Source organism: Vespula vulgaris, chromosome 5, assembly GCF_905475345.1.
Source record: "Vespula vulgaris chromosome 5, iyVesVulg1.1, whole genome shotgun sequence".
NCBI lineage: Eukaryota > Metazoa > Arthropoda > Insecta > Hymenoptera > Vespidae > Vespula > Vespula vulgaris.
This window is the reverse complement of record NC_066590.1, coordinates 7,169,764-7,193,208: the sequence shown is the minus strand read 5'-3', so window position 1 is coordinate 7,193,208 and position 23,445 is coordinate 7,169,764. Positions and strand designations below refer to the sequence as shown.

General features: G+C 31.7%; 6 protein-coding genes across 23 annotated transcripts in view; 4 read left to right on the top strand and 2 right to left on the bottom strand.

Moving 5' to 3' along the window:
- Positions 1–4,922, top strand: part of LOC127063759 (LIM domain only protein 7) — a 90,339-nt gene extending 85,417 nt beyond the window's left edge. For 4 of the 9 annotated variants that reach the window (XM_050993917.1, XM_050993916.1, XM_050993918.1 and 1 more), the window contains 9 exons: positions 79–440; positions 579–1,068; positions 1,368–1,424; positions 1,537–1,907; positions 2,143–2,383; positions 2,625–2,827; positions 2,924–3,102; positions 3,211–3,375; positions 4,184–4,922. In XM_050993917.1, the coding sequence (XP_050849874.1) occupies positions 79–440; positions 579–1,068; positions 1,368–1,424; positions 1,537–1,907; positions 2,143–2,383; positions 2,625–2,827; positions 2,924–3,102; positions 3,211–3,375; positions 4,184–4,290 (2,175 nt within the window). In that variant the 3' untranslated portion in view covers positions 4,291–4,922. Of the gene's footprint in view, positions 1–78; positions 441–578; positions 1,069–1,367; positions 1,425–1,536; positions 1,908–2,142; positions 2,384–2,624; positions 2,828–2,923; positions 3,103–3,210; positions 3,428–3,807 lie in introns of all 9 variants that reach the window. The other 5 variants (XM_050993920.1, XM_050993921.1, XM_050993919.1 and 2 more) reach the window with 5 other exon arrangements.
- Positions 4,923–6,298: 1,376 nt separating this feature from the next.
- LOC127063780 (putative fibroblast growth factor 1) lies at positions 6,299–12,946 on the top strand. Of its 4 annotated transcripts, none has more exons than XM_050993964.1 (5): positions 6,299–6,625; positions 9,046–9,331; positions 11,179–11,372; positions 11,761–11,864; positions 12,192–12,946. In XM_050993964.1, the coding sequence occupies exons 2-5, from the start codon at positions 9,102–9,104 to the stop codon at positions 12,387–12,389; spliced, it is 726 nt and encodes a 241-aa protein (XP_050849921.1). In that variant the 5' UTR covers positions 6,299–6,625; positions 9,046–9,101; the 3' UTR covers positions 12,390–12,946. The 4 variants fall into 4 exon arrangements, with proteins under 4 accessions (XP_050849921.1, XP_050849920.1, XP_050849922.1 ...); XM_050993963.1 differs by having other exon boundaries at positions 6,299–6,629; XM_050993965.1 differs by lacking the exon at positions 6,299–6,625 and adding an exon at positions 7,212–7,307.
- Positions 12,541–14,818, bottom strand: LOC127063786 (short coiled-coil protein B). The gene is made up of 4 exons (XM_050993975.1): positions 14,458–14,818; positions 14,058–14,177; positions 13,834–13,920; positions 12,541–13,748 (listed from the first exon to the last, which is right to left on the bottom strand). The coding sequence occupies exons 1-4, from the start codon at positions 14,528–14,530 to the stop codon at positions 13,606–13,608; spliced, it is 423 nt and encodes a 140-aa protein (XP_050849932.1). The 5' UTR covers positions 14,531–14,818; the 3' UTR covers positions 12,541–13,605.
- Positions 14,819–15,217: 399 nt separating this feature from the next.
- Positions 15,218–15,967, top strand: LOC127063790 (uncharacterized). 2 transcript variants are annotated; one of them, XM_050993979.1, is made up of 3 exons: positions 15,225–15,507; positions 15,609–15,719; positions 15,810–15,967. In XM_050993979.1, the coding sequence occupies exons 1-2, from the start codon at positions 15,399–15,401 to the stop codon at positions 15,701–15,703; spliced, it is 204 nt and encodes a 67-aa protein (XP_050849936.1). In that variant the 5' UTR covers positions 15,225–15,398; the 3' UTR covers positions 15,704–15,719; positions 15,810–15,967. The 2 variants fall into 2 exon arrangements, with proteins under 2 accessions (XP_050849937.1, XP_050849936.1); XM_050993980.1 differs by lacking the exon at positions 15,810–15,967 and having other exon boundaries at positions 15,218–15,507; positions 15,609–15,730.
- A 291-nt stretch (positions 15,968–16,258) lies between these two features.
- Positions 16,259–20,046, bottom strand: LOC127063769 (suppressor of cytokine signaling 5-like). Of its 2 annotated transcripts, XM_050993947.1 has the most exons (7): positions 19,547–20,046; positions 18,655–19,309; positions 18,372–18,523; positions 18,216–18,293; positions 17,897–18,136; positions 17,555–17,821; positions 16,259–17,467 (listed from the first exon to the last, which is right to left on the bottom strand). In XM_050993947.1, exons 2-7 carry the CDS (start codon positions 19,130–19,132, stop codon positions 17,177–17,179), a joined length of 1,506 nt encoding a protein of 501 aa, XP_050849904.1. In that variant the 5' UTR covers positions 19,133–19,309; positions 19,547–20,046; the 3' UTR covers positions 16,259–17,176. The 2 variants fall into 2 exon arrangements, with proteins under 2 accessions (XP_050849904.1, XP_050849902.1); XM_050993945.1 differs by having other exon boundaries at positions 18,216–18,523; positions 19,547–20,044.
- A 477-nt stretch (positions 20,047–20,523) lies between these two features.
- LOC127063783 (cdc42 homolog) lies at positions 20,524–23,004 on the top strand. 5 transcript variants are annotated; one of them, XM_050993967.1, is made up of 6 exons: positions 20,527–20,621; positions 20,927–21,226; positions 21,302–21,503; positions 21,648–21,757; positions 21,865–22,062; positions 22,181–22,659. In XM_050993967.1, the coding sequence occupies exons 3-6, from the start codon at positions 21,326–21,328 to the stop codon at positions 22,268–22,270; spliced, it is 576 nt and encodes a 191-aa protein (XP_050849924.1). In that variant the 5' UTR covers positions 20,527–20,621; positions 20,927–21,226; positions 21,302–21,325; the 3' UTR covers positions 22,271–22,659. The 5 variants fall into 5 exon arrangements, with proteins under 5 accessions (XP_050849926.1, XP_050849924.1, XP_050849928.1 ...); XM_050993971.1 differs by having other exon boundaries at positions 20,603–20,621; positions 21,158–21,226; XM_050993970.1 differs by having other exon boundaries at positions 20,605–20,621; positions 21,136–21,226.
- Positions 23,005–23,445: the final 441 nt, after the last annotated feature.

The window sequence follows — 23,445 nt, the reverse complement described above, 5'->3', positions numbered from 1 at the left end:
TACGCGCGCGACACGCGATCGAATTAATGAAAATTGAATAAAAAAAGAAAATAAAAAAAAATAAAAATAAAAAACTAGGTTAACGACGATGACTTGGAAAGAGAGTTAACGTTAATGAAGCCACCAGACATGGCAGCGATTCTCGCTGAAGAGAGACGTATCGAACAGCTGCATCGTCGTTCTTACGACACCGACAGTAATTACGAGCAAGATTCAAGCCATGAGAGGGATTCCGGAGTTGAACTGGGACACGTTGAAGACTGGACGAAACAACCTGTCAGCCCTGATATGTCGCAGCACAGTCGACAAAGTAGCGAACCTTTTGGCGCCAGTGTGACCTCATCGGAGGAGGATGAAATAACGAAGAAGGAACGAGAAATCATCGAAGTATTGGAGAAAGAGGAACAATGGCGATATGGGAACAATCACGAACAAAACAGGTAATTCTTTTTTTACTCGTTTAATCTTACTCATCGAAAAACATAAACCCAACAACATTTATTTAAATACTGCTTGTATTTTGCAACGATGTACCAATTGGTCTCTTTCTCTCTCTCCCTCTCCCTCTTATATAATAGCGATTTAGGAGAAAAATTAGCTCACAAATTGCGCGAACTCGAAGAAGAGAAAATGCAATTGGAACGAGAGAGAGCGCAGGAAGTCGTATTACGTAGACAGGAAGAGAATTTACGGAAAAATGAGGACAACGTGCGCAAACAGGAAGAAACTCTACGTAAACAGCAACAACAACAACAACAACAGCAACAACATCAGCAACAACAACAACAGCAACAACAACAACAGCAACATCTGTCTTATCATCATCATCATCATCATCACCATCGTCATCATCATCAAGAGGATGAAGCGAGACAACAGGAAGTTGCACGTATCGAGACAGAAACGAAACGAGTCGAGGCTACACGGCAGGAAGAGGAGCGTCGAATTCAAGCGGAACAGTTGAGAGTTCAAAGCGAGATCGAAGAGAAGGAAAGAAGAGCGGCTGATGCTCGAAGAAAAGAGGAGATACGAATAAGAGCTATGGAAAATCAAATTCGCGAGCAAGAGGTGAGAGAGATGCACGTGTTAATAAAAAGATACACGAGTAAATTGTTCTTAAAGATAAACTTTTATATCTGCACGTTAGCTGCTTTTAAAGTAGTACAAAATTAAGAAAAAAATATTTCTTTAGCTTGTTCGTTCGTGCTTTTGAGATTTCTACTAATAGTCCACACACACACACATATATATACACACGCACACGAGTCTCTATAGAAATTAGTCGATTATTTCGCAGACGTTTTATTAGCATGCCGTTTTATCACTCTACGATCACTGACAACAGCATTATTCCTACTTATTCACAGAACAAGATATTGGTTGGTGCTGGGTTGAACAACCACGAAGATGAATTTGCTTCTGGGGTAAGGGATTAGCACTAGTACTATCATCATATTTCTATTTCCTTTTATTCTTTAAACTCGTCGATAGACGAGACACTCTCTATTCCCAATAATTCGCTTTCTTCGCTGACAGGGATCAATGGAATTTAGAAATGAAACTTCTTACTCTCCGTTCGTACAGGAAGTTCTACGAGTCGAGAGGGAACTTCTGCAATTGGAACAAGAGGAGTTGAAGAGGCAAAGAAACAATCTCGCTTATCGCGAACAAAAGCAACTCAAGTTGGCGGAACAATTACAGGAACAGTGGAAATCCTTGCAAGACGTCGCTCATGGTTCATCTAACATTGCTCAACAATACAAGCATCAGCCAGCCGTAAATTATAGATCGTCTATGCCGAATCTTCAGCTACAGGATGCTCAAAGGAGACGACCACCTCCTCCTCCGATACCACCTGCTAAACCATTACGTCACATTGATCAAAGACAAAGAGACATGACCATCAGGTGAATAAATATCCTTGATTCGCATGAACATTGTCATCTCTTTTGTAAATCATCGAGCGAGCCAACAGGAAATAGTTAAATAGTCACAAACTTGATCGTTCAATCGACTTCCCGTCTCTTTTTTTTTTTTTTTTATTGTACATGCATATAATCCCTTCTTACGTAATCACATAATCACGATCGAACTAAAACGAACTAAAAATGATCTCATGCTCTATATATTTTCTAACGATAGAAACAGTCGAGTACCGTCAGCAGACTCGATACCGCAACAAGTAGATGCATCTTTACGACATAGTGCCTCAGCCACCACACTTTCTTGTCATGCTGGTCAACAAATGACGAGGCAAACGTTACAAGCTCTTAGCGCTGCTCCTCGACCACGGATCGTTCAAGGCGATCAATGGGTCCAACGAAGAAAGAGCGATGTACCTAGAGGCGCGCATGATTTCAATTATCAACATTGGCTAATTCAGGTAGATTATTAAAAAATATATGTATAAGTATATCTTGTTTGAAATGCGAACATTTATTTTTAATTTACATTTACATTTATTTCGATCTATATGTTATGTTTATCAAATATGCATAGATGTTAAATAATTCGTATATGTATATCGAATGAAAAGAATTATTACGATTAATGATTATCAGCGTATTGTAATGATTTTATTCTATTCGTATTATTTTTATTATTGTCATATTTGATTTCTTTAGGAAGCAGAACAACGGAGAATTCACGAGAAAAATCAACGATCCCCGGCACGAAAGTCTCAGCCGCACGTGACCGGAACATCCGTACCTTATGCCGCTGCACCGACACGGTCGGATAGCAAGCCGTTACCAGACTCCATTATACAAACTCTTACTCAAAGAGTACAGAACAGAGCGCAAGAGAAGCCACTATCTCCAAGAAGAAGGTAAAAATATCTGTCGTTGTTATCGAATATAAATATATTTTATTAAGTAATTTATCTCTTTTACGAATTCGTAACGAAGAAACTTTATGATTTTAGATTGGAACATAGTACGAGTCAAGAACACATTCCTCTTCAACATTCTAGCACCACTCAACAATTAACGTTACAACAGAAACCTCAGCAGCCATCACCGTCCGTACATAACACCGATAATCAAGAGAAGATGTTGAGCGTCAGTGGCAAAAAGAAATGTTCGCATTGTGGAGACGAGCTGGGTATTTATCATAAAAATTAAAGGATATAACTTACGATAAAAGGAAAGAGAGGAAATATTTTTAAGATAGATGAACTACTAACGTGTCCTGGTTTTGTGTCTTTGATAGGTCGAGGCGCCGCGATGATAATCGAGAGTCTACGCTTGTTCTATCACATGGAATGCTTCAAGTGCTGTGTCTGTCACGTACGACTCGGTGACGGATTAATGGGAACGGACGTACGCGTTCGAAACCACAAGCTCCACTGCCATAACTGCTACTCCAGTGACGACGGTACTCACACTTAAAACTCTACCTAGTATTATTCCATACAGTTTAAGATTAGGTAAATGTCGTAGTACAAGCGTTGGCGTACGTGAACGCCGAGAAATACTTGAGAAAATCGGGCAGAGCATGCAGCGTCATGCAACCAAGACAACGATAATAATAAAATAAGAATAAAAATAATAAGAAGAAGAAAAATTGTATAGTAGTGCAATATAGTAATAATAGTAATAGTGGTTATAATAATAATAATGATAATAATAATAATAATAATAATAATAATAATAATAATAATAATAATAATAATAGTAGCAGTAGTAGTAGTACCAAGGGGTTAATAAACAAGAAAGCGCATCGTTGTCTCGTGCGGCATGTCCTGCATGGCCCAGTTAACAATATTTCCTCTGATTCGTTCGCTTCATCCTTGCGTTCCATTTTCAGGTGTCAAGTTCAGCTGCGTGTAGAAGCGCACGGGCTAATGGATCTGTGCCGACTAACTTGAATATAGCGTTCTTCCGGCTATATTTTATAAGTTGTAGTTGACCATTTAGTTAGCCAGGCTAACTCGAAACTTACGCGACACGGTCCGTTCGCGCGTGTACATAAATACGTACATATCCATATACATAAATAGACAGACAGATATATATATATATATATATATATATATATATACATACATATATTTATATATATCTTCTCCCTGAAATAAAATGGATTTGAAGATGGTTGGACGTCCATTCTCATCTCGCTCGACCTAATCGGATATCGAACTGGAAGGAAAATTTTTTTTTTTCTTTTCTTTTTTTCTTTTTAGGTAATTCATCGACTTCTTTCAAGCCACTAACAACACGCAATGGAAATTATTATATGCAAGAAAAGAGAAAATGTTTTTGTGTAAATAGATTGTATTTATGTAAGTAGCATAGCGGTTAAGGATTTAATTGAAGGAAGATTGTTGCATACGCGATATCATCACATCGGGCATCGAATAAAAAGATAAATGATAAGAAGATGAACGTTCATATGGAACCAGTAAAAAAGAAATCGTGACACTGTACATTTTTGTAATATATAACTTTTGCGTCTGGGTATTTATGAGATATCTCTCTGATAACACACTAGCTAAAGATGAGATCACTTTGTGGTTGACTATTATTCATGAACGAAACTCTTATTAAATATTTAATACTAATAATGTCTAAAATCAAATCGAAAATGATTAACTTTCGTACGAGGAAACCTTTTTGTTTTAGATCTTAATTACGTTTATGGAATACGGCAAACAAAATTACGGAATAAGATATAGATGTACTCAAATACGGTTGCTAATGAAGTCGTGCTCGTTTTCTCCTTTGATTCATTTCTCTCTCATTTCTTCTCTTGATCCTTTTTTTCGAAAATAAACAAACTTCGATTCTTAGAAAATTCGATAGCAGCTTCAAGCGATCGTGTATAAAGTACATAAATTACCATTGTGAAATATTGTAAATGTCTCGTTTATTACAACGTGTAATTTTATATTATCGCAAAGAATAAATGTTTATTATAGTGAATTCCATCGCATCGATATTTTTATAATTTCCACAGAATCCGTCTTTACAGGATATTGAATTCAAATGTATTATTAAATAACAACTGCATTTATGTAAGTAGTTGAATGATAATATTTAATAAGACAATGTGTAAGTGAATTTTTATAAGATCTAATTTTTATTTTAAATTACTTTTGTCGTAAGGAATTCTCAATATATTTTTAATTCCCACGTTTGTCATGAAACAATCGGTCGTGATACGCGTTAGACATGAAATAATTAAATTTAATATTTCAATAAAATTAAATTTTGTGATCATTGCCTATGCTTGATATCAAAGTACCAATGGTAAAAAAGAAATGTACCTTATAGACGGTAGGTAAAGCAGGAATATACTTTAATGATGTCGATAAAAACAGGAATCTTCTATTCCCATGCAATATAGGATTAACATATCCAATATATTTAATATCTTTTAAATACAAATTTATAACATAATTTATATTATTTAAGAATTACAAATGACCTTATATGATCAAATAGATTTCAACAAATACCAGACAGACTATGGAAAAAAATATATATAATTCGATTGAAAATGAATTTTTTGATATTGTCCCGACTAAATAGATCTGCAAACAAAAATTGACACCATATGATGTTTTTCTTCATACCAAATAAATGTGTTAACAAATTTTTTTGCGGGCTCAGTCCCTCGCGAAATATTCCAGTTTTTCCAAATAAACAGGACACCCTGTATGTAATAGAGTTAGTTAGATTTCGCCGCACCCTAGTTCGTTCTTTTCATGTAAACAGTTAACTCTAGACCGGTCTCGGAAGGCAAGCGTTACATAATTGTGAAGGAAAATCTGGCACGTCATCAACGATCGAATGGTTGGCTACCTGGTGGACGAACATTCCATTCGTTGTGTGCCAGAATGAAATTACTGGACCAATCGACCAGCAATTCTCTTATCGACTTGCTTGATCGAGCCTGCAAGCTCTTCCCTTTCTAATAATAATACATCTTCTACTCGCTCCTTATCGGAAACTTCAAGAGATTTTTATTTTGAAGCTGGCTGTTTGCCCAAGAAACTTTGGAAAATTCGTAAAAATCGATTTATCTAACGTTTAGCTTACGTTTCTATTCGGTTGTCATTCGATGCCGATAAAATTTTTTTTCTACGATAGTTTACTCCTCGAATTAAGAGGCTTTTGAAAAACAATTCAAAAAATTCGTTAATACATTTCTTTACTTTCATGTAATTTGTTATGTTTTTATTGAGCAAAAACATGAAAAAAGGAAAGAACAATTCTATCTCTGTTTAATCATTAATCGTGTCAAATTTTGAGGTAGCTATTTTTTCAAATAAATGATTTTAATCAAGATTTTACAAAAAGATGTAAATCGAAAGATATTTCATCATCGTATTATTCCATTATTTTATTTTTATTCGTAGTTAAGTTCTCTCTAATAAAAGGCATATATCCGTACGGATGTAAACATACGTACGTATATAGACAACAATACCAGTCAAACGATACGGAACACTAACCACAATATACACATTTATTTGTTTGGGTTTCGACCTCTTTTGTATATTCGAAAGCTGTACTTAGTTTTTAATTCAGTCTATCTCGATCCGCCGAAGAGTACGTACTGTTCGTTCCATAATTCGATCTACGCCACGAGAACTCCAAACTAACACGGATCAAGCTTACACGTACGTAAGTAAATTATATTAATAGACATCTTTAATATTTATTATCAAATACTAGCGATAGATTTTTCCCAATTAACATATTATTTTGTACTATAACAATTACTATTATTACTATACTTTAGCGTAGAAACTTTTCAGTTTAAAAAAGATTGAAAATCATAACAGTATATTATATATATATATATATTTTTCTATGTGAATGAAATTCGACATTAGAAAAAGTCGTTTGAAAAAAATCAAAATTCATCTAGCGCAAAACTTGTAGATATTAAATCGATAAATATTATAATATTTCGCAAAGATACACCGATTCAACGTAAATCCTCGCATGTATAAGTTAATCCTCGATATCATTGAAACAATTATTGTGAATCAGCGTATATTTTTTAAGGGTTAAAAACACATAAAGACGATTTCGTAGCGAGTTTTTTTTATGCTCGCGAAGCAAAGACTTATTTTTAATTTAGTTCGGCTCGGGTTGCGAAGAGGTTACTGCTGACACGGCGGTGTTCGCCATCGTAGACGCCTTCATATCCACTATTATACGAGGAAATTCGAGGGAGAGAAAGAGAGAGACAGACAGAGAGAGAGAGAGAGAGAGAAAGAGAAAGAGAGAGGGAGGGAGGGAGAGAGAGGGAGAGAGAACAGAGAGAGAGTCAGTCGCGAGATAAACGCGCATCAGGTAGGACATCTAGGTGGTAGTTGTCGTTTCTAGCTTCTTCTCTTTTTATTTTTGTACTTTTTCTATTTTACTCTCTCTCTCTCTCTCTCTCTCTCTCTCTCTCTCTCTCTCTCTCCTCTTTCTCTTTCTCTCTCTTTCTCTCTCCGTCTCTTTGTATTTCATTTTCTAATTAATGTTCTCGCGCATTTCTAACATACGCGTAGAAAAATCTTGGAAAATTTCTTGAAATCGTATTAATTCAACAATGAAGAAGCTTGAATAACGTAAACAAAAATGTAAATAATACGACAAGCATCAATAACAAATTTCATCTCGGCTGTGTCTAAACAAAGGTGTAAGCTTTCCATCGAAACACAATCCTGTGATTCGTATAAAAATCGCGATTTATTAGATAATAGTAATAGTAATGAAATCTGTGGAACTTCGTTCGAATTTTTGGCGATTCTGGTGAGACCACCGTCGTTTCATTCGAGTTACGACCATGGATATTAAAATGGATATTAGAAATCGTTCGTTGACCGGCGCAAATTTGATAAACAAAATTAATACGAAAGAAGAAAATAAGAAAATAAGAAACGTAGAAATAACATACACGCGTTAAAGTTCAATCGTAAACGAGTTACAAAGAAAGAATTCGTTTATTTCCTCGTTGTAAGATTTATAAGATTAATTAATTATTTATTTATTAAACGTAAAGTGAATTGACCTATAATTGATACAAAAAAAAAAGAAAGAAAGAAAGAAGCAAAGCAGTACATTGAGTTCGTTGAAAATAAAAAGAGGAAAAGAGAGAATTATTCGAAATATGTTCGATACGGTATACGAAAAAATAGATATCGGGATTAATTTTCCTTCGTGTGGTTTTTACAAACAAGTTGTATCTAATAAAAACGATTATCCTCCCTAAAAGCAATAAGCGCGCACGTATGAACGAAATCAAGTTGATGGCACGCGAGTCTAGTGAATGAATACGTGTACATGTGTGTGTGTGTGCCTGTATTACTGACGCATATTTGTTCAGTCCTTCTTCATTCTCTCTCAACAGTTTTCTAAGCCGAATGCTCGCAATATTAACAGACCGAGACAACCGCTAATCCTCAACCACATTATTTTCACCGTTGCAAATATGATATCTCTTCTTCTCTTTCTCTTTCTCTTTTGTCTTTCTCTCTTTTCCTCATATTAAAGATATCAAAAATCTCGAAAGAAACCTGTTAAAGCGATCTGTGAAACTGAATCACTTCTAATATCGATATAATAGCGACAGTGATGATAGTACTTCAGATATACATATATATGATGTTTGCACGAGCCATACTTTTTCTCTGGAAATTCAAAAAAAAAAGGGACTGACCTGGATCTCTAAGATAAGCAAAAAAGGAGAAAAAGAGAGAGAGAGAGAGAGAGAGAAACGCAAAAACTGCTTACCAATCCACGGGCTATGTCGATTTAAGTAACAGTAGTTAACAAAAATAAACTTTTTTCTTTTTCTATGAATCAAATCAGATTATATATATCGTATCAGATTTATATTAATTCGTCAAAAATTATCTTTTACTATTTTCAAAATGATCTAAAAATCCAATCGATGATGATAGGACCGTATATTTATAAATACATAAGATTTATATCTGTATCACTCTATTTAATCAACTGGACTTGATCAAAATCGAAAGAAAGGAAATAGAGAAAGAAGAAGATAAGAGTATTTGAGTTCACGGTTTTATGTGTGTCATAGGACGAAGAAAGGACTCGGATAATCGAGATAAAGAGTTACGTTTAGGTCGATCGATAATGAGCTTAAGGTGGATTCACGAGAATTTGGAAGCTCCGACCTGCGACGAGGAGTGCAGTGACATTGATGACAGTTGCAGTGATGATAGTTACGACACCGATCTGTCATTTTGCAAGAAGGACACTGCAACAATCGAGGACGAGAAGAAGGGCTTGAACGGCGATTCTCGTAAACAAAAACGAGAAACGAGGAAACATCAGAACACTATAGTTACCTTCGATGAAAACAGGTATTGTATGTACATATATACATACATACATATGTAGATAGATGCAGGTATTGTATATACGAAACTATATAAGGGAATACAATAAGCGCATTGATAAGACCATACGTGACATCATTTTATAGTTTACGACTTTATCAACATTTACCAGGAACAATAGTTATTTATTTTTCTTTTCTTTTTTGGCTTTTGTCGTAGATCAGAATAATGGAAGACAGCGAATAATTTCTTTCGTTTATATCTATTTTGTTATATATACGTACATATATACATATATTTTGTAGTAATGACATAAAGCAAAATTTGAAAAATATGTATATATACGTATGTATAAATATGTTATTTCAAAGTTATATAACGTTATAGAAATTTGAACGTGTTCGTGAGGGTAGTATCGAGAGAATTTGTTAAAATAATTATTCGTCTTCTTTTACAAGATTTTTCTTTTCGAAAAAAAGGACTATTATCCGTTAGTATAAATGCACTATAATTCGGAATCTCTATCAACTCGATGATATAAAGATCGATAAAAATTTTCGTCAAATCAACGACGTAGTTTCTTCCCCCGATATGCGCGTTAGTACGCTCACGTGCATTCATTGATCATTTGACTCGATTAACTTTCTGCTCTAATATCGTAGTGTGAGGGTCACTAGGTCTAATAGGTATAGTTCTCGTAATACGAAACGCGGAGGTTGTAATTCACTACGAAGTCAGCCTTGTAACTATGTAAACGTGACGGTTATAAAAAGACATTTAAAAACGTCTATTAAAATTCAACTTTACGACAGTTCGTTTGAAACGAGATATTAAAACGAGCACATAACGTAGTAATGATCATTAAACGTCAAATTTCATTCCCATTAATCAGAGATCGACGGAAACCTAATGGAAATTACAAGATAGTGAAATTTGTTATTTAACTCTTACGAAATATATAACAGTCGTTTCTTATTCATTTAGCGACACCCTTGAAAAATGTTTTTAAACTTAATAGAGTGCAAAAACTCACACACCGTGACAAGAAGGTACGCTTCATTCACAAGGCTCTCTGACCTGGAAAACCGATCGGCCTATTTTTCTAACATACAACATCTAAGCAACACCTCTCGAGCGTGAACTCTTTCTATTTCTTTCTCTATCTATCTCTATCTATCTCTCCCTCATAAACGTTAACACGCGCGCGCCTCTTAAGGGTGGTTCAGATCTCCAGTGACCCTTTCAAACATTAACCGCGCTCGATATTACAATCATGATAATCTCAACAAGGGACGTGCATTAACAACGAAGGCCTCCCTTCGTCGCTATAAAATTCTTCATTGCAACAGGATTATAATTAATCGTTCTTATTTATCGTAAGACCGCATAAATAGGTAACGTTCCCTTTAAATTGAACGTTAGAGGCTACATTGAATTAAAGGGACGCTTCGATTAAAGTCGATTATACAAGGTGTCTAGAAATTCTTACTTATGTCCAAATAAATTCTGTTACAATTTGCTTTTTTATCAAAATTTATTAATTACGTCGAATATCGTTGTATGAATTTCGTTGTATCTATATGTTAAACGGAACGGTCGATTATACTTTACTCTTTTTTTTTTTTTATTATCTTTTCTTTTGCATCGTTTAAATAATAAGAAATTCTTATTAATGTTTCTAATGATTTAGTTGAAAACAACTTGTAACAGTTTATTTTATACTTTGATATGAATGAAATGGTTCCTTTAAGGATAATAAACAGAGAATATAAAATGAAATTTGTCTATTTTCTTCGATTTCGTGGACATCCTTGTTATTGCGTTAATTAACGAGTATACGAATTATTATGCAACAAATTTAAATTTTACAGTCAACAATCACGATACGAGACATCCGAGATTATGTACACCCTTTCGCCCTACGTAATATGGGATCCACGGCAACCAGCGGAAAACCCAATTTATAATTCTCTCGTCATAAAACTTTACTGTCGTACTGGTTATCACCTCGCAATCACGTCAACTGGCAAAGTTCGAGGCTTACCCGGAACGAACGAGACAGATGGTAATTTTGACATAGTCTACGTGTACAGTGTTCCGTAAAATCGATGTCGCAAATTTATTAACATAGTTTTTACGTCTCAAAACGAAAATCTTAATACAAATTTAATTCCATTAGAAAATAAATAAATCATTTTTGATGAATTATTTTGTACAAATCGTTTCGTGTTGAACATCAATTTACATAGTAAATCATTTGGTGACATCATTTTACAGACAGCCTATATACCCTACGTATACGTATATACATACATACATACATATACATATATATATATATATATATATATATATATATATATATGACACATAAAATAAAATAGGCCAACTATAAAAGTCGCTTACCGTTGTCTCCCTGTAAACAAACCATTTTATTTTTCAACCGGCTTTAGCTCTTCTACACGTAACACCGGTCTCCTTCGGAGTTGTACGAATACAGGGTGTTGAGACACAACTATACCTTGCATTCAATAAAAAGGGCTACTTATATGGAGAGGTAAGATAAGAATTTTTGCAATAGTGAGACAGTACTCTTGAACATCGATCCAGCGTATATTAACTCTTTTGTTAATTTTTAAATATGATACAATTCAATAATCTTTCTGTTTTTATAGCTTTCTAAAAATGTAAATTGATTAATATTAATCTAATTATTGAACTACGATCTAATTATTAATTATGTTAATCATTAATTAGATTAAATTTGGACTAACGTAATGAGATATGAAATTCGTTGACAAGTTGATCACGTTTTCGTTTTGGAGTAACGTTGTTAAAATATTATTTTCATCGTCATTCCATCTTCCAACACCTCTGTTTGCAGTCCAATATGAACAAGGACAACACCGAATGGGAACAATGGTCTGTTGGATCTTACGATGCGTTTCGATCACGCAAATACGTAAATTTTGGTTGGTGGATCGGTATAAAGAAAAACGGACGTGCGAAATCCGGTCCGAGAACGGTGTGGGGACAAAAGGCTATACAGTTTTTAGCAATAAGACAAGATCAACAAGATTAATCGTGCGAGACATTTCTGTTTTTTGTTTTTCCTTTTTTTCTTTTCATTAACATCTACGCTTCGAATTAGTCATGCAAAGGAATTTTAGGTAATCGAAAAGAAAAGAAAAAAAAAAAAAAGAAAAATAATAATAAAAATAAGAAAGATACGCTTTGCGTAATCCAATAGAATATAATGTTTATTATAACACTGTGTTACTCAACAATGGAATAGTTTGAGATTGTGCATTTTGCTTGTGCCCTCGAACTGAAACTTTCTCACAAGTCGCAGTTGTAATTCGCGGTACGCTCGATTATTAACATTCATAATTGTTATGCTGCAAACATGGTGCAACAGGTCAAAGATATTCATGAAAATACGATCGAAATATTCTACATACTCTGCTTGTAGCAGAGAGTCTAAACATCGATTTCTTATTTACTCGATAGTTCCGATCGTAGTATGTGTATGTATGTACGTACAATATGTAATTACTTGTCGTGTGTATAATGTGTGCACATTAGCACGCTTCTGTGTATATGTATATTATATAATAATATTTTATATAATTGGTTTTATCTTCTTTGTACATCTACATACATTGCATACATATGTTATTAGAACTCTTAAAGCAAAAGCTTAAAGTATAAAATGACGTTGTCTCAATAAAGTCTTGTTACTATTAATACAAAGAGATAAGATTTGAAAAACCTAATTGAAATGGTGTGACCAGATAGAAGCCCTTAAGATAACATTCGTTAACAATAATAAAAATAAGGCTTATATTATTCGATTATCTTATAAATTATAGAAAAGAATTTAATAAGATTCTTTGGTAATCGATGATCGATATAAATGCATTAGTTCCTAACTATAAGCCTCTGCCATCACTTAAAAGCAACAAAAACAAGTGAGTACTATACATGTTAAAATGTGTCAAGTTAAAGAGGGAATAATGCTTAATGCATAAATTCAAAAAAAAAAGAAAAAGAAAATATTAGCTTTTCAAGCAAACCTTTATCCTTATGAAAAGTATGCATTAGCTTCAGATAAAGATGTCTTTTTGACACATGTCATATATCATTGACTTTAAAATTTATTATTATACTATATGGTTCTTGTTTTCAAATAAGGCAGCTGCAAATATATGTATATATACTTTTCATAAGGAATGAAAAATCACAACAATCGTAAGATCCCTGTATGTTTACAATCTTTTCATGTCGATCACAGGAATTCATTTCTTTTTAGTATTTGGACTAGTCGATTGGAATACGCTTGAAGCAGACATTAGATTCTCTATATATTGACTTAGTACTTGATTCTCACTTCGTAATTTCAAATTTTCTTCCTTGACACTGTCCACCCTCTGAGACAGATCTAGTACAAGTCAATATATATATATATATAAGATCTTAGAAAATTTTAGAAAATTTATTCGTTTTCTAAAGTAGTTAGAACTTACCATCTAATGTATTTTGAAGTTCCAAAACTTGTGCTATTAACCGTGCTTTCTCTTCTTGTTCATCTGGACTAATATCAGGATCTAAACCTGTCAATCATGCAAATGAATTCCAAATTAATCAATCAATAAGAAATTTATTTATTTATTTATTTATTTATTTATTTATTCATTTATTTATTTATTATTATTCTTTTAATATGTTATAATTGTAAGAAGAGACTTACTATTGGGGCTACAGCTACCATTAGTAAAAGTTGATGGAATAGAATCCATACTACGTCCTCTTCCTAATGCATCGGATAAATGAGAAGCATTGTCCAATACTTCTTCTTCGGGAATAATTACTGTATTAAATGATAGAAAAAAGATATTATTATGAATGCAAAAAAAAAATTATTTAACTATTATTTATACATATTTTAAACATATTATTATACATATATTTTATACAATTAATTATTACGCATTATACAAAACAATATTATACGTATTTTAAAATAATATATGCTTTTTGAGCATCTCTCAAAGCTATTTAATTGATGATTCATAAAACGTTAAATGATCAATGCCAATGTTAAATGATCATGCAATGCTAAAATAAGTACGGAAATAATATTTTCGTACCTTGAGGATCATCATCTGCCAAAGGTATACTATTCATGTCATCTTGAAGTTTTGCTGTCACAGATGCAGACATCTTGATGCCAGTTATTGCTGCAAGAAGAATCGTAAACGATAGCAAACCTGCGCGTAAAGGTTGAAAATTTGACACCGAGTTTATCGATTAAACCAATCGCTTTCGATAATCGTAATATCTCTCGATAATTAAATGAACTTTACATATACAAATTTCTTTAGTTTTTTCTAATATTAAATTATAAATTCAAATTCCAGATTTTCAGGATCACCTAATAAATAAAAAGAGATTCACAACACACAGTGAAAAACGCAGCCATATGTTTTTCTATCGACATCTATAGTCAATACAATCATAAAATGCGTCGTACGTAGAAAGGACAATTTTTTCTTTAATATGAATTTTATAAAGATTCATCTTTGGAAATTTAAAAAACTAAATTTCGAAAGGGTTTTTTTATTTTTTTCTATTTTTGTAATATTATAACAATTCAATTTCTTAGTTAAATCTCTTAGTTTATTTGAGTTGGACGAACCAATGAAGTGACTTTAAAATGAGGAAAATAAAGTAAATATTATTTAGAATTTTTTAGGTTTAATCATAATTTTACATTATATATTTTAATAATTATTCATGAAATTAATATATATATATATATACATACACATATATATATATATATTATCCAGTAATAGTGGATATAAAAAATTCATCATCATAAAGCAGGTTCTTATGTACTACGTGTACATAAAATTAATATCGACTTCGTGCTCAATCGAATACATACGATTTTTTCTATGGTCAATGAAATCAGCGAAAAATGTAAATAATTTGTTATCACTTGACATAGTCTTGCAGTAAATGTTATTAGAAATTGTGCTTTTTAATACTTTCTACTTCGTTTGTTACAAAGTTAATCATTTTCAATATGACAAATACATTACAAAAGCTTTCGTCTTTCTTAGGATATTGGTATTTTAGATACATGCTTGTTACAGAGTTGTATATGGTCGAAAAATGGGAGAGAATTTTTATTAGTATCCTTTACAAAAATAATATTATAATGTTGTAATAATAGTGTCATCTATTTAAAATTCAGTGATTGAAATAATATATATTATTCCTATGCAAATTATAGATACTTTCTTTATAGTATTATTTTTTTCATTCTTTATTTTCAACTACAAGGTACTACTTCCAATTGCAGAAGTAATGAGTTCCACATCATCATGAGTTCTATGTCAAATATGTAATTATAATTTTATAGTCTTTCATTAATTTTATTCTATTTGTAAAGATAATATATGTACATATATATATTGCTATTAAATTGTTTCAGATATTTATTATAATTAGAACAGTAATTTCTAAAACTTATCATTTAATTTTAATCAAATAACTTGATGATTTCTCAAAGATTTAACATTATACATATCCACAATTACATTGTAATTTCCAAATTTCCCAAAAAAATAATCATGTCAGATACGTTAATATAATTTTTATTCTGTTCTTTATAAAAAAAAAACTTTATTTGTAAGTTGTGTTTGTATATATGGGTATTAATATCATAAAACAAATTGAAAGGAAAAAATAAGTTTACTAATTTAGAACTTCTTTACCATGATATAAATTATAGTTTGAGATATATATATATATATGTATGTATGTATGTATGTATGTATGTATATATATATATAATACAAAAATAATATATAAGGTGTTAAATACATAAGCAATATCTGTACACTTAATAAATATTAAATTTTATTTTTAATAAGAAATTAGTTATATATGAATAACCATCAACCAATGTATTTAACAATTTTAAAGCATAATAATACATGGTTTCATAACCTTACCAATTCGAGAACAAAACAATGTATTTAATTTACATTATCTTTTAAAAATTAAGTAACAAATTTCAAATACTGATTGCATTTCAAAGATAAACACAATTTTGATCAATATTGAAATTGTTACGTATTCAATAAGTATGAATACTAACACACAGATTCCATGTGCTGATATTTCACATTGTAAGTAGGCACATTAGGAATAAGAATAATGTGATCATTATTGAATAGTTTTACAAATGCATGTAAAGATGGAATTTTACACTGTCAGATGCATCTTATAATAAATGAAATTTTTCTAGTAATTTAAACACTTATGTAATTATACCAGTAACTAATACAAATGATTAATCTCACAAATTTTGTCAACTCTTGATACACGCAAGGTATATGCATGTGAATTATTCTTTAATCTTATAAAATATGAATTAAATTACATATTTTTGAATAAATCTTTTTAAATTTTCATAATTAAGTTTATAAAAAAAAAAACAAAAAAAAAATATCTTTGATTCCGATGATCAACTACGCATGTTGTGACATATTTACATATTAAACTATCAAGTCCCACAAATGAATGCATACATTTGCCACTTGAACATAAGTGCTGCTGATACAGCCCCCTAGAAATTGTTATTATTTGAACCAAATCTACTATTATTTTTTTGCTGAATACATTGCTAAATATGTGCGTTTTACTTGCTAATATTGCAGAGACATTAGAGAATTTGAAATAAATTATCAGCTTTGATATTATGATGTGCATACACCACAAAAGGCTGTGGCAGTACTGTAGATGCAAGGAAATTAATAAAGCAAACGATAGTATTTCTACATTATATATAAAGGCTCATATTAAAGGTAAATATGATATGGATCTCGCGTCTGTCTGTAAATCATTTTCTGTATCTAATCTCCTAACTCGCACTCTTTGTTTATAATGGTACTCTTTGAGATAACTTTTAAGCGTCTTTGGCAACTGCAGCTTATTTATACCATCATATGTCGTTCTTGTAGTTATTACTGCTCTGCACAAATGTTGTAAAGGAAAGGCGAAATTACGATGCAATGGTATAGTGAGCATAGGTTCGAAGAACATACAACATGATGGGTCCTTGTAATGTTCTATTAAACCACACACCTGTGAACATATAACATATCATTTAATAATTCTATAAAAATTGTTTATATCAAAAATGATGAGAAATGTTTTCATTACAAAACATACCGTTTCAGACGCGTAAACGCCTGGATCGTGCGAATCGAAACTAAATTTGTGATTCCATTGCTCAATTCGCGCATGAAGAGATCGTCCATATTTTCGAAAGCTTACGGAAAATAAGAATTCTTCTTGCGCAGAATCTCGTAATAAGAAAGTTCCTTCTTGTTTACCTTCTAGTAAACGTTCTGCTTCATAACGGTCCATCTTACCCCAATAAAAAGAGCATGCTGTTATTGACCGTAAATCTGGTACAAGACAATGTACATAATCGACCTATGAGTAAGAAAGAAATTACTGTTAAAATAAACGTATAATCGTTTTATCTCTTGAGAAATAATTAGTATTTACCTGCGTATGCGCAGGTCTTTCAATATTTGGAATTAATGTAAAATCTATCTGGGATAGCGCAGTAAGGGCAGCAACTTGAATACCAGCATGTGCTTGAAACAATGCGGCCAAACTATCTACTGTTATACCATTTGGATGCACCTGTATTCCAGATGGATAATTAGGTCTGTATCCAGGAGGAGGTTCGACACCTTCCTCCATTTCTCGTGCTCGTTGTAAACGTGCTCTTTCGTCGCAATCCTTTGCATGAAAATTATATGTAATACTTTCTTTTGTATTTATTTTCAATTATTAAATAGGTCATTACAGTAGTATATACCTCCATAGGAAATTCCTCTGGATTAAATCTTGATAGATCGATCACAGGACTCGGCGGTAGAGGACCAAGAATTGGACTCTGTGGTGCAGATCTAGTATTAAATACAATTCCTGTACCCATTTGGTGTTCGTCGGTTCTTCTATAACCAGTACATACACAATCTGAACTATTGTTGCCTTGACCAGGAATAATGTCAGTATTTTTGGATGCTTTACTCTTTGCAAACTTTAATACCCAGTTACTTCTTTTCTTTTTTGAAGATAAAATATGATTACATACTGGACTTTGATCCTTGTTCCGTTGTTTACCTAAAATGATAAGTAACAAATATCATAGCATATATATATATATATATATATATACACATATCAAAAATAACTGAAATTCTTTGATACAAATCTCAAATAATTATGTAAAACAAGCAATTTTTATAACTTACTTTTTCTTTTTCCAAATGACAATGTTTTTGAAGATCTTCTTAATGGAGGAGTTCTTGGACTATCTTCGGAACTACTACTACTGTTGCTACCACCAGAACTGCTAGAACAAGCCTCTTGTTGTCTGAATGGTGTTTCAGGATTATTAATATTTCCATTACCACGAATTTGTTTTGAATCCTGAGTTTCCACTGGTTGACTATATAAAGATTCGAATCTAGAATTGTGATTATCTAGATCCAAATTTAAATTGTGATTTCCCAAATTCCCTTCTGATTTACTTTCTCTGTTTGGAATCACATTAGAATTCAAGACAGGTACATTCCCATTATTCTCATAATTGGGTAAATTTTCTGTATCATCTTGGTCAACCATTTCCAACGTTGATTGTTGTTGCAATACATTAGAATATATTTCTGTAGATTGTTTTTCACCATCCATCTTAAAAAATTCTCTGAGACTAGCAAAATGCTGTCCCATCGTTAACTCTATAGACAGGCATTTTATGGCCTCAAAGATATTTCTATTGTAATGTTCTGTATCAACAGTTTCAATATGTTTATATCATAATACAATGATCATACATTGTAAACTTTTTGTTTATATAATTTTGTAAGGCATTAATTTTATCTTTAGTTTCGTCATATATCAATTTATCTGCAATGTAATAAGTTACGAATTATATTTAAATTTGGATTAAATAAAATTAGAAAATAATCCGTTCCATGTCATAGATATTTAAATGCGTTCCCACGTCTATTAATGAAGTAAGAATTTTTTTTCCTAGAATGTTACTTAGAATAAATGAACAAGTATGATCATTTTCTTAAAGTAATCTAATGAAAATATAGTAATATAGTTTTAATATCTAAAAATGCATCAAAGTATATTTACCTTGATTGATTCATTCTCTACACATAGTAATATAAAAATTATGTTAAGGCATTTGTAATGAAATTTCGCGATGGCAGCTAGTAGAATCACGTTTAGACAGGTTCAGACAAGTTTTGACAGGACTGTATAATTACTTTATTCCAAACACTATAACAAACACATGAAATTCACAACACTTTATCTTCTATGACATCATTAAAATCGTGTCTTTGAATATAACAAAATTCCATGTCGTTCATCAATATCAAAATATACGTAAAATTGTCAAAACACGGCCCACTGCATCATCAGCCATTTTCCCTAACTATCTCATGTCTGTCTTTTCCATTCGTCATTGGTTTATTGTGCAGGAGAAACGTAACGTAGATGTTGAAGATCAGAGAGTGATCATAAAATTCTAAATCTACTTCCGGGATCTATGTTGCAACACAAACAATAAATCACATGTATTTTTTACTGTTATATATAACCATTCTAATTTATATTTCACTTTCATAGTATTTATAAAATGACATAACACATAAGTTTATGCATATGGAAATGTTGTCACAAATGACGACATACGTTTAAAAAAAGGGACGAATGGAGTCGAAGTAAGCATAGTTCATTCAGCGACCAATGAAATTTCTTTGATGCTTGAAATTCTTTGACACGATCTTGTTCATTATTGTTGGATTTAAGAAATGAAAAATAAATAAAGATCTTTTCGTTATTAATAAACGACTCAGATATTAGCTGTGTTACTCATACCGTTTAAAATACACGTGTATATATATTGAATCGACTGCGTAATCTTGCATAATCATATTCAAAATAAAAATTATATAATGCTTCTTATTTAATGGGTAACATGTACAAAAAATAGATCAAATTTGGAAAAGTATATATATATGCATATATATATTTTTTTTATACCTAGAAAAAATATATATGTTAAATAAAAGTTAGAGTTTTTCTATGGACGAGGTAGCATCGTAGATGGCAGTCTTTGTTAGTACTTCGCTTGACACGTGTACCCCTTCTTGAATGGTTTAAATATTTGTGACAGTATAGCGTTGTCGACGCCCAGTTATCCGTAAGTTTTTAATATTCCTTATTCATATATTTTTTATCGTTGCTAGTATAAGGTGCTTTATTCGCAAAGTTTTATAAGATTTGAAAATTAATTATTCTATGATATATCTATGGAATATAAAGCCGACAAAATCTATCGGTATATTTGACATAATAACCAATATGGCGTCTCCAAAAACAATGTTCCATTAATGAGCTTATGCACAAAGTTCTTAACAAAAGTGGATGAAATTGTTAACGTACTGTTTATTTTTCATTTCTTCTACCAAAACGGTGGTATATTGAAAACATAATACGTATTTGCAGTTGGATTTGCAAGGGGACTATCTCTCGATATCTGGTTCTTAAGCATATTCCTATTCCAGTAACTATTGCGGTAGTATTCGTCAAGTTCGAAAGTTTTCAGTTACAATTGTAATATCTAATGGATATAAAGTATCTTAACAATTTATTAGAAAAGTGGAGTGTTGTCTACAGATAATGAAAAGTTAAAAATTTTAAACGTGTGTTAACAGAGAGCATTGCAATGTTTTATAGCTATCAAATGAGTAGTCTGTAAAAAGTTAAGTTATTGACAGAAAGTGTACACTACTGCACATAAAAGTAGTAAGTCTTAAAAAACGTTAATACAGTTTTATCATAATGAATTGATTACAAAAATTTATTTTATCTTTGGGTTAGGTCAAATAAAGAACAGTGCGAAAGATGCAGACAATAAAATGCGTTGTGGTAGGAGACGGGGCTGTTGGTAAAACTTGCTTATTGATTTCCTACACTACGAATAAATTTCCATCGGAATATGTGCCTACGGTGTTCGATAATTATGCCGTTACAGTAATGATCGGTGGAGAGCCATACACATTAGGATTATTTGATACTGCTGGTAACTATAAGTAATACATATTATATTGCGTGCACACTGAAATGGTAAAACATTTCCTTCCTACTTCCTTATTTTTCTATCTCTTTCAATTAATTTAGTAATGTACTTCCAGATATATCAATTATATCATTACGTGTGTTTAAGGTCAGGAGGATTATGATCGGCTACGACCGCTTAGTTATCCACAAACCGATGTATTCCTAGTATGTTTTTCTGTTGTATCTCCGTCATCTTTTGAGAATGTTAAGGAAAAGGTATGTTTGTTATAATATACTTTTATATATATCATACAAAGTATAATATTACAAATGTTATCAAATATAGCGTTCTTTTTATTTGTATTAAATAATTATGTTTCCAGTGGGTACCAGAAATAACTCATCATTGTCAAAAAACACCTTTTTTACTTGTTGGTACACAAATCGATTTAAGAGATGATGCAGCAACTATTGAAAAATTAGCAAAAAATAAGCAAAAACCTATCACAGGAGAGCAAGGAGAGAAACTTGCAAAAGAACTGAAAGCAGTGAAATACGTAGAATGTAGTGCTCTAACGCAGGTACATCAATGACAAATTAATTCTTCTTTTATCAGTAAACAAAACGATATGAATATAAATATGAAAATATGAATAGGAAAATTATTTATAGCTAAAGCAATATATTTTTATCTTTTAGAAAGGTCTAAAAAATGTTTTTGATGAAGCAATCTTAGCAGCTTTAGAACCACCGGAACCAGTTAGGAGAAGACGATGCGTTGTCTTGTAGGACGTGATTGCCTCCTTATCGAACGATTGGCTCAATATTGTCGAAGATTGTGAGTTTTATCGTACGGTGCATGCAGATTATTTTATCGAAGCAATAACCACACACTGAATAAGACAAAACAAGGCTTAACATGTTGAATATCAAAGAACGAATATGCCTGCGTTCATATAAGGCATCGTTTCTCTAACGATATTAAAAGAACTTGGAAAGTCAAGTGAAATTTTGTATTGAAAATCGATACGGCAATTACAAACTATTTGCATGTTTGCATTTCTCCTTAATTAGGGGTATTATACTTTTGTAACTGTATAAAATGTCGATCGCAACACGCAGATGTGGATAACCATACTTTTGTACATAAATTACATAAACTTATTTATCTTATACAATGGTGCGTAAATGTGTCTTATTTGTAGGTAGAGTTGTCATTTATATTGATACCTATTAGATTATATCAAGGAGAATACATATATTTTTAAACATTTGTAAGTGTATTAACACGCGAGGTATGAGTTAATACATGAAATTTTTCTTCAGGGTGACTTGCGATTTTGACGTTGACTTTTTTACGATCGCATAAACGAAACAATTCCACTATCCAGGATCGAAGAAAGCTCGTAATAGAGAATGTACCATGAAAGCTGCAAAACTTGTAGGATATTTAAAATGTAAGATGTTTTTAACAACACAATAATAGCGTTTTTAATAAATCATTTATAAAAATCATGTAAAAACATCTTGTTTAACGATTACGAATAATGGAGATTGTGTATTCTAAATATCAAATATTAGTTATTGGATCGATGAAATTATTTTATTCAATAGATAATTGCAGGAAATATAATTCAATATGGTATAACATTGATATTTATATTCAAATCCAATGTTCGTAAAATAGAAAATCGATAATAACTGGATGCTGAAGCTTATAAACGACAGTGTGTATATATATATATATATATATATATATATATATATATATAGACGAATTTCATATTTTTAGAATTTATAGATAATTTCTCCGTTGCCACTTAACCTTTCTACTGTCATGAACCAATAGATCATTTTATATATATACACGTTGATCCTTATATATCAGTTACTCAAAAGAATTCCATAGAGATATAAAAGGTAACCGACTATACACTAATGAACAGATTTATTGTAATATTTTT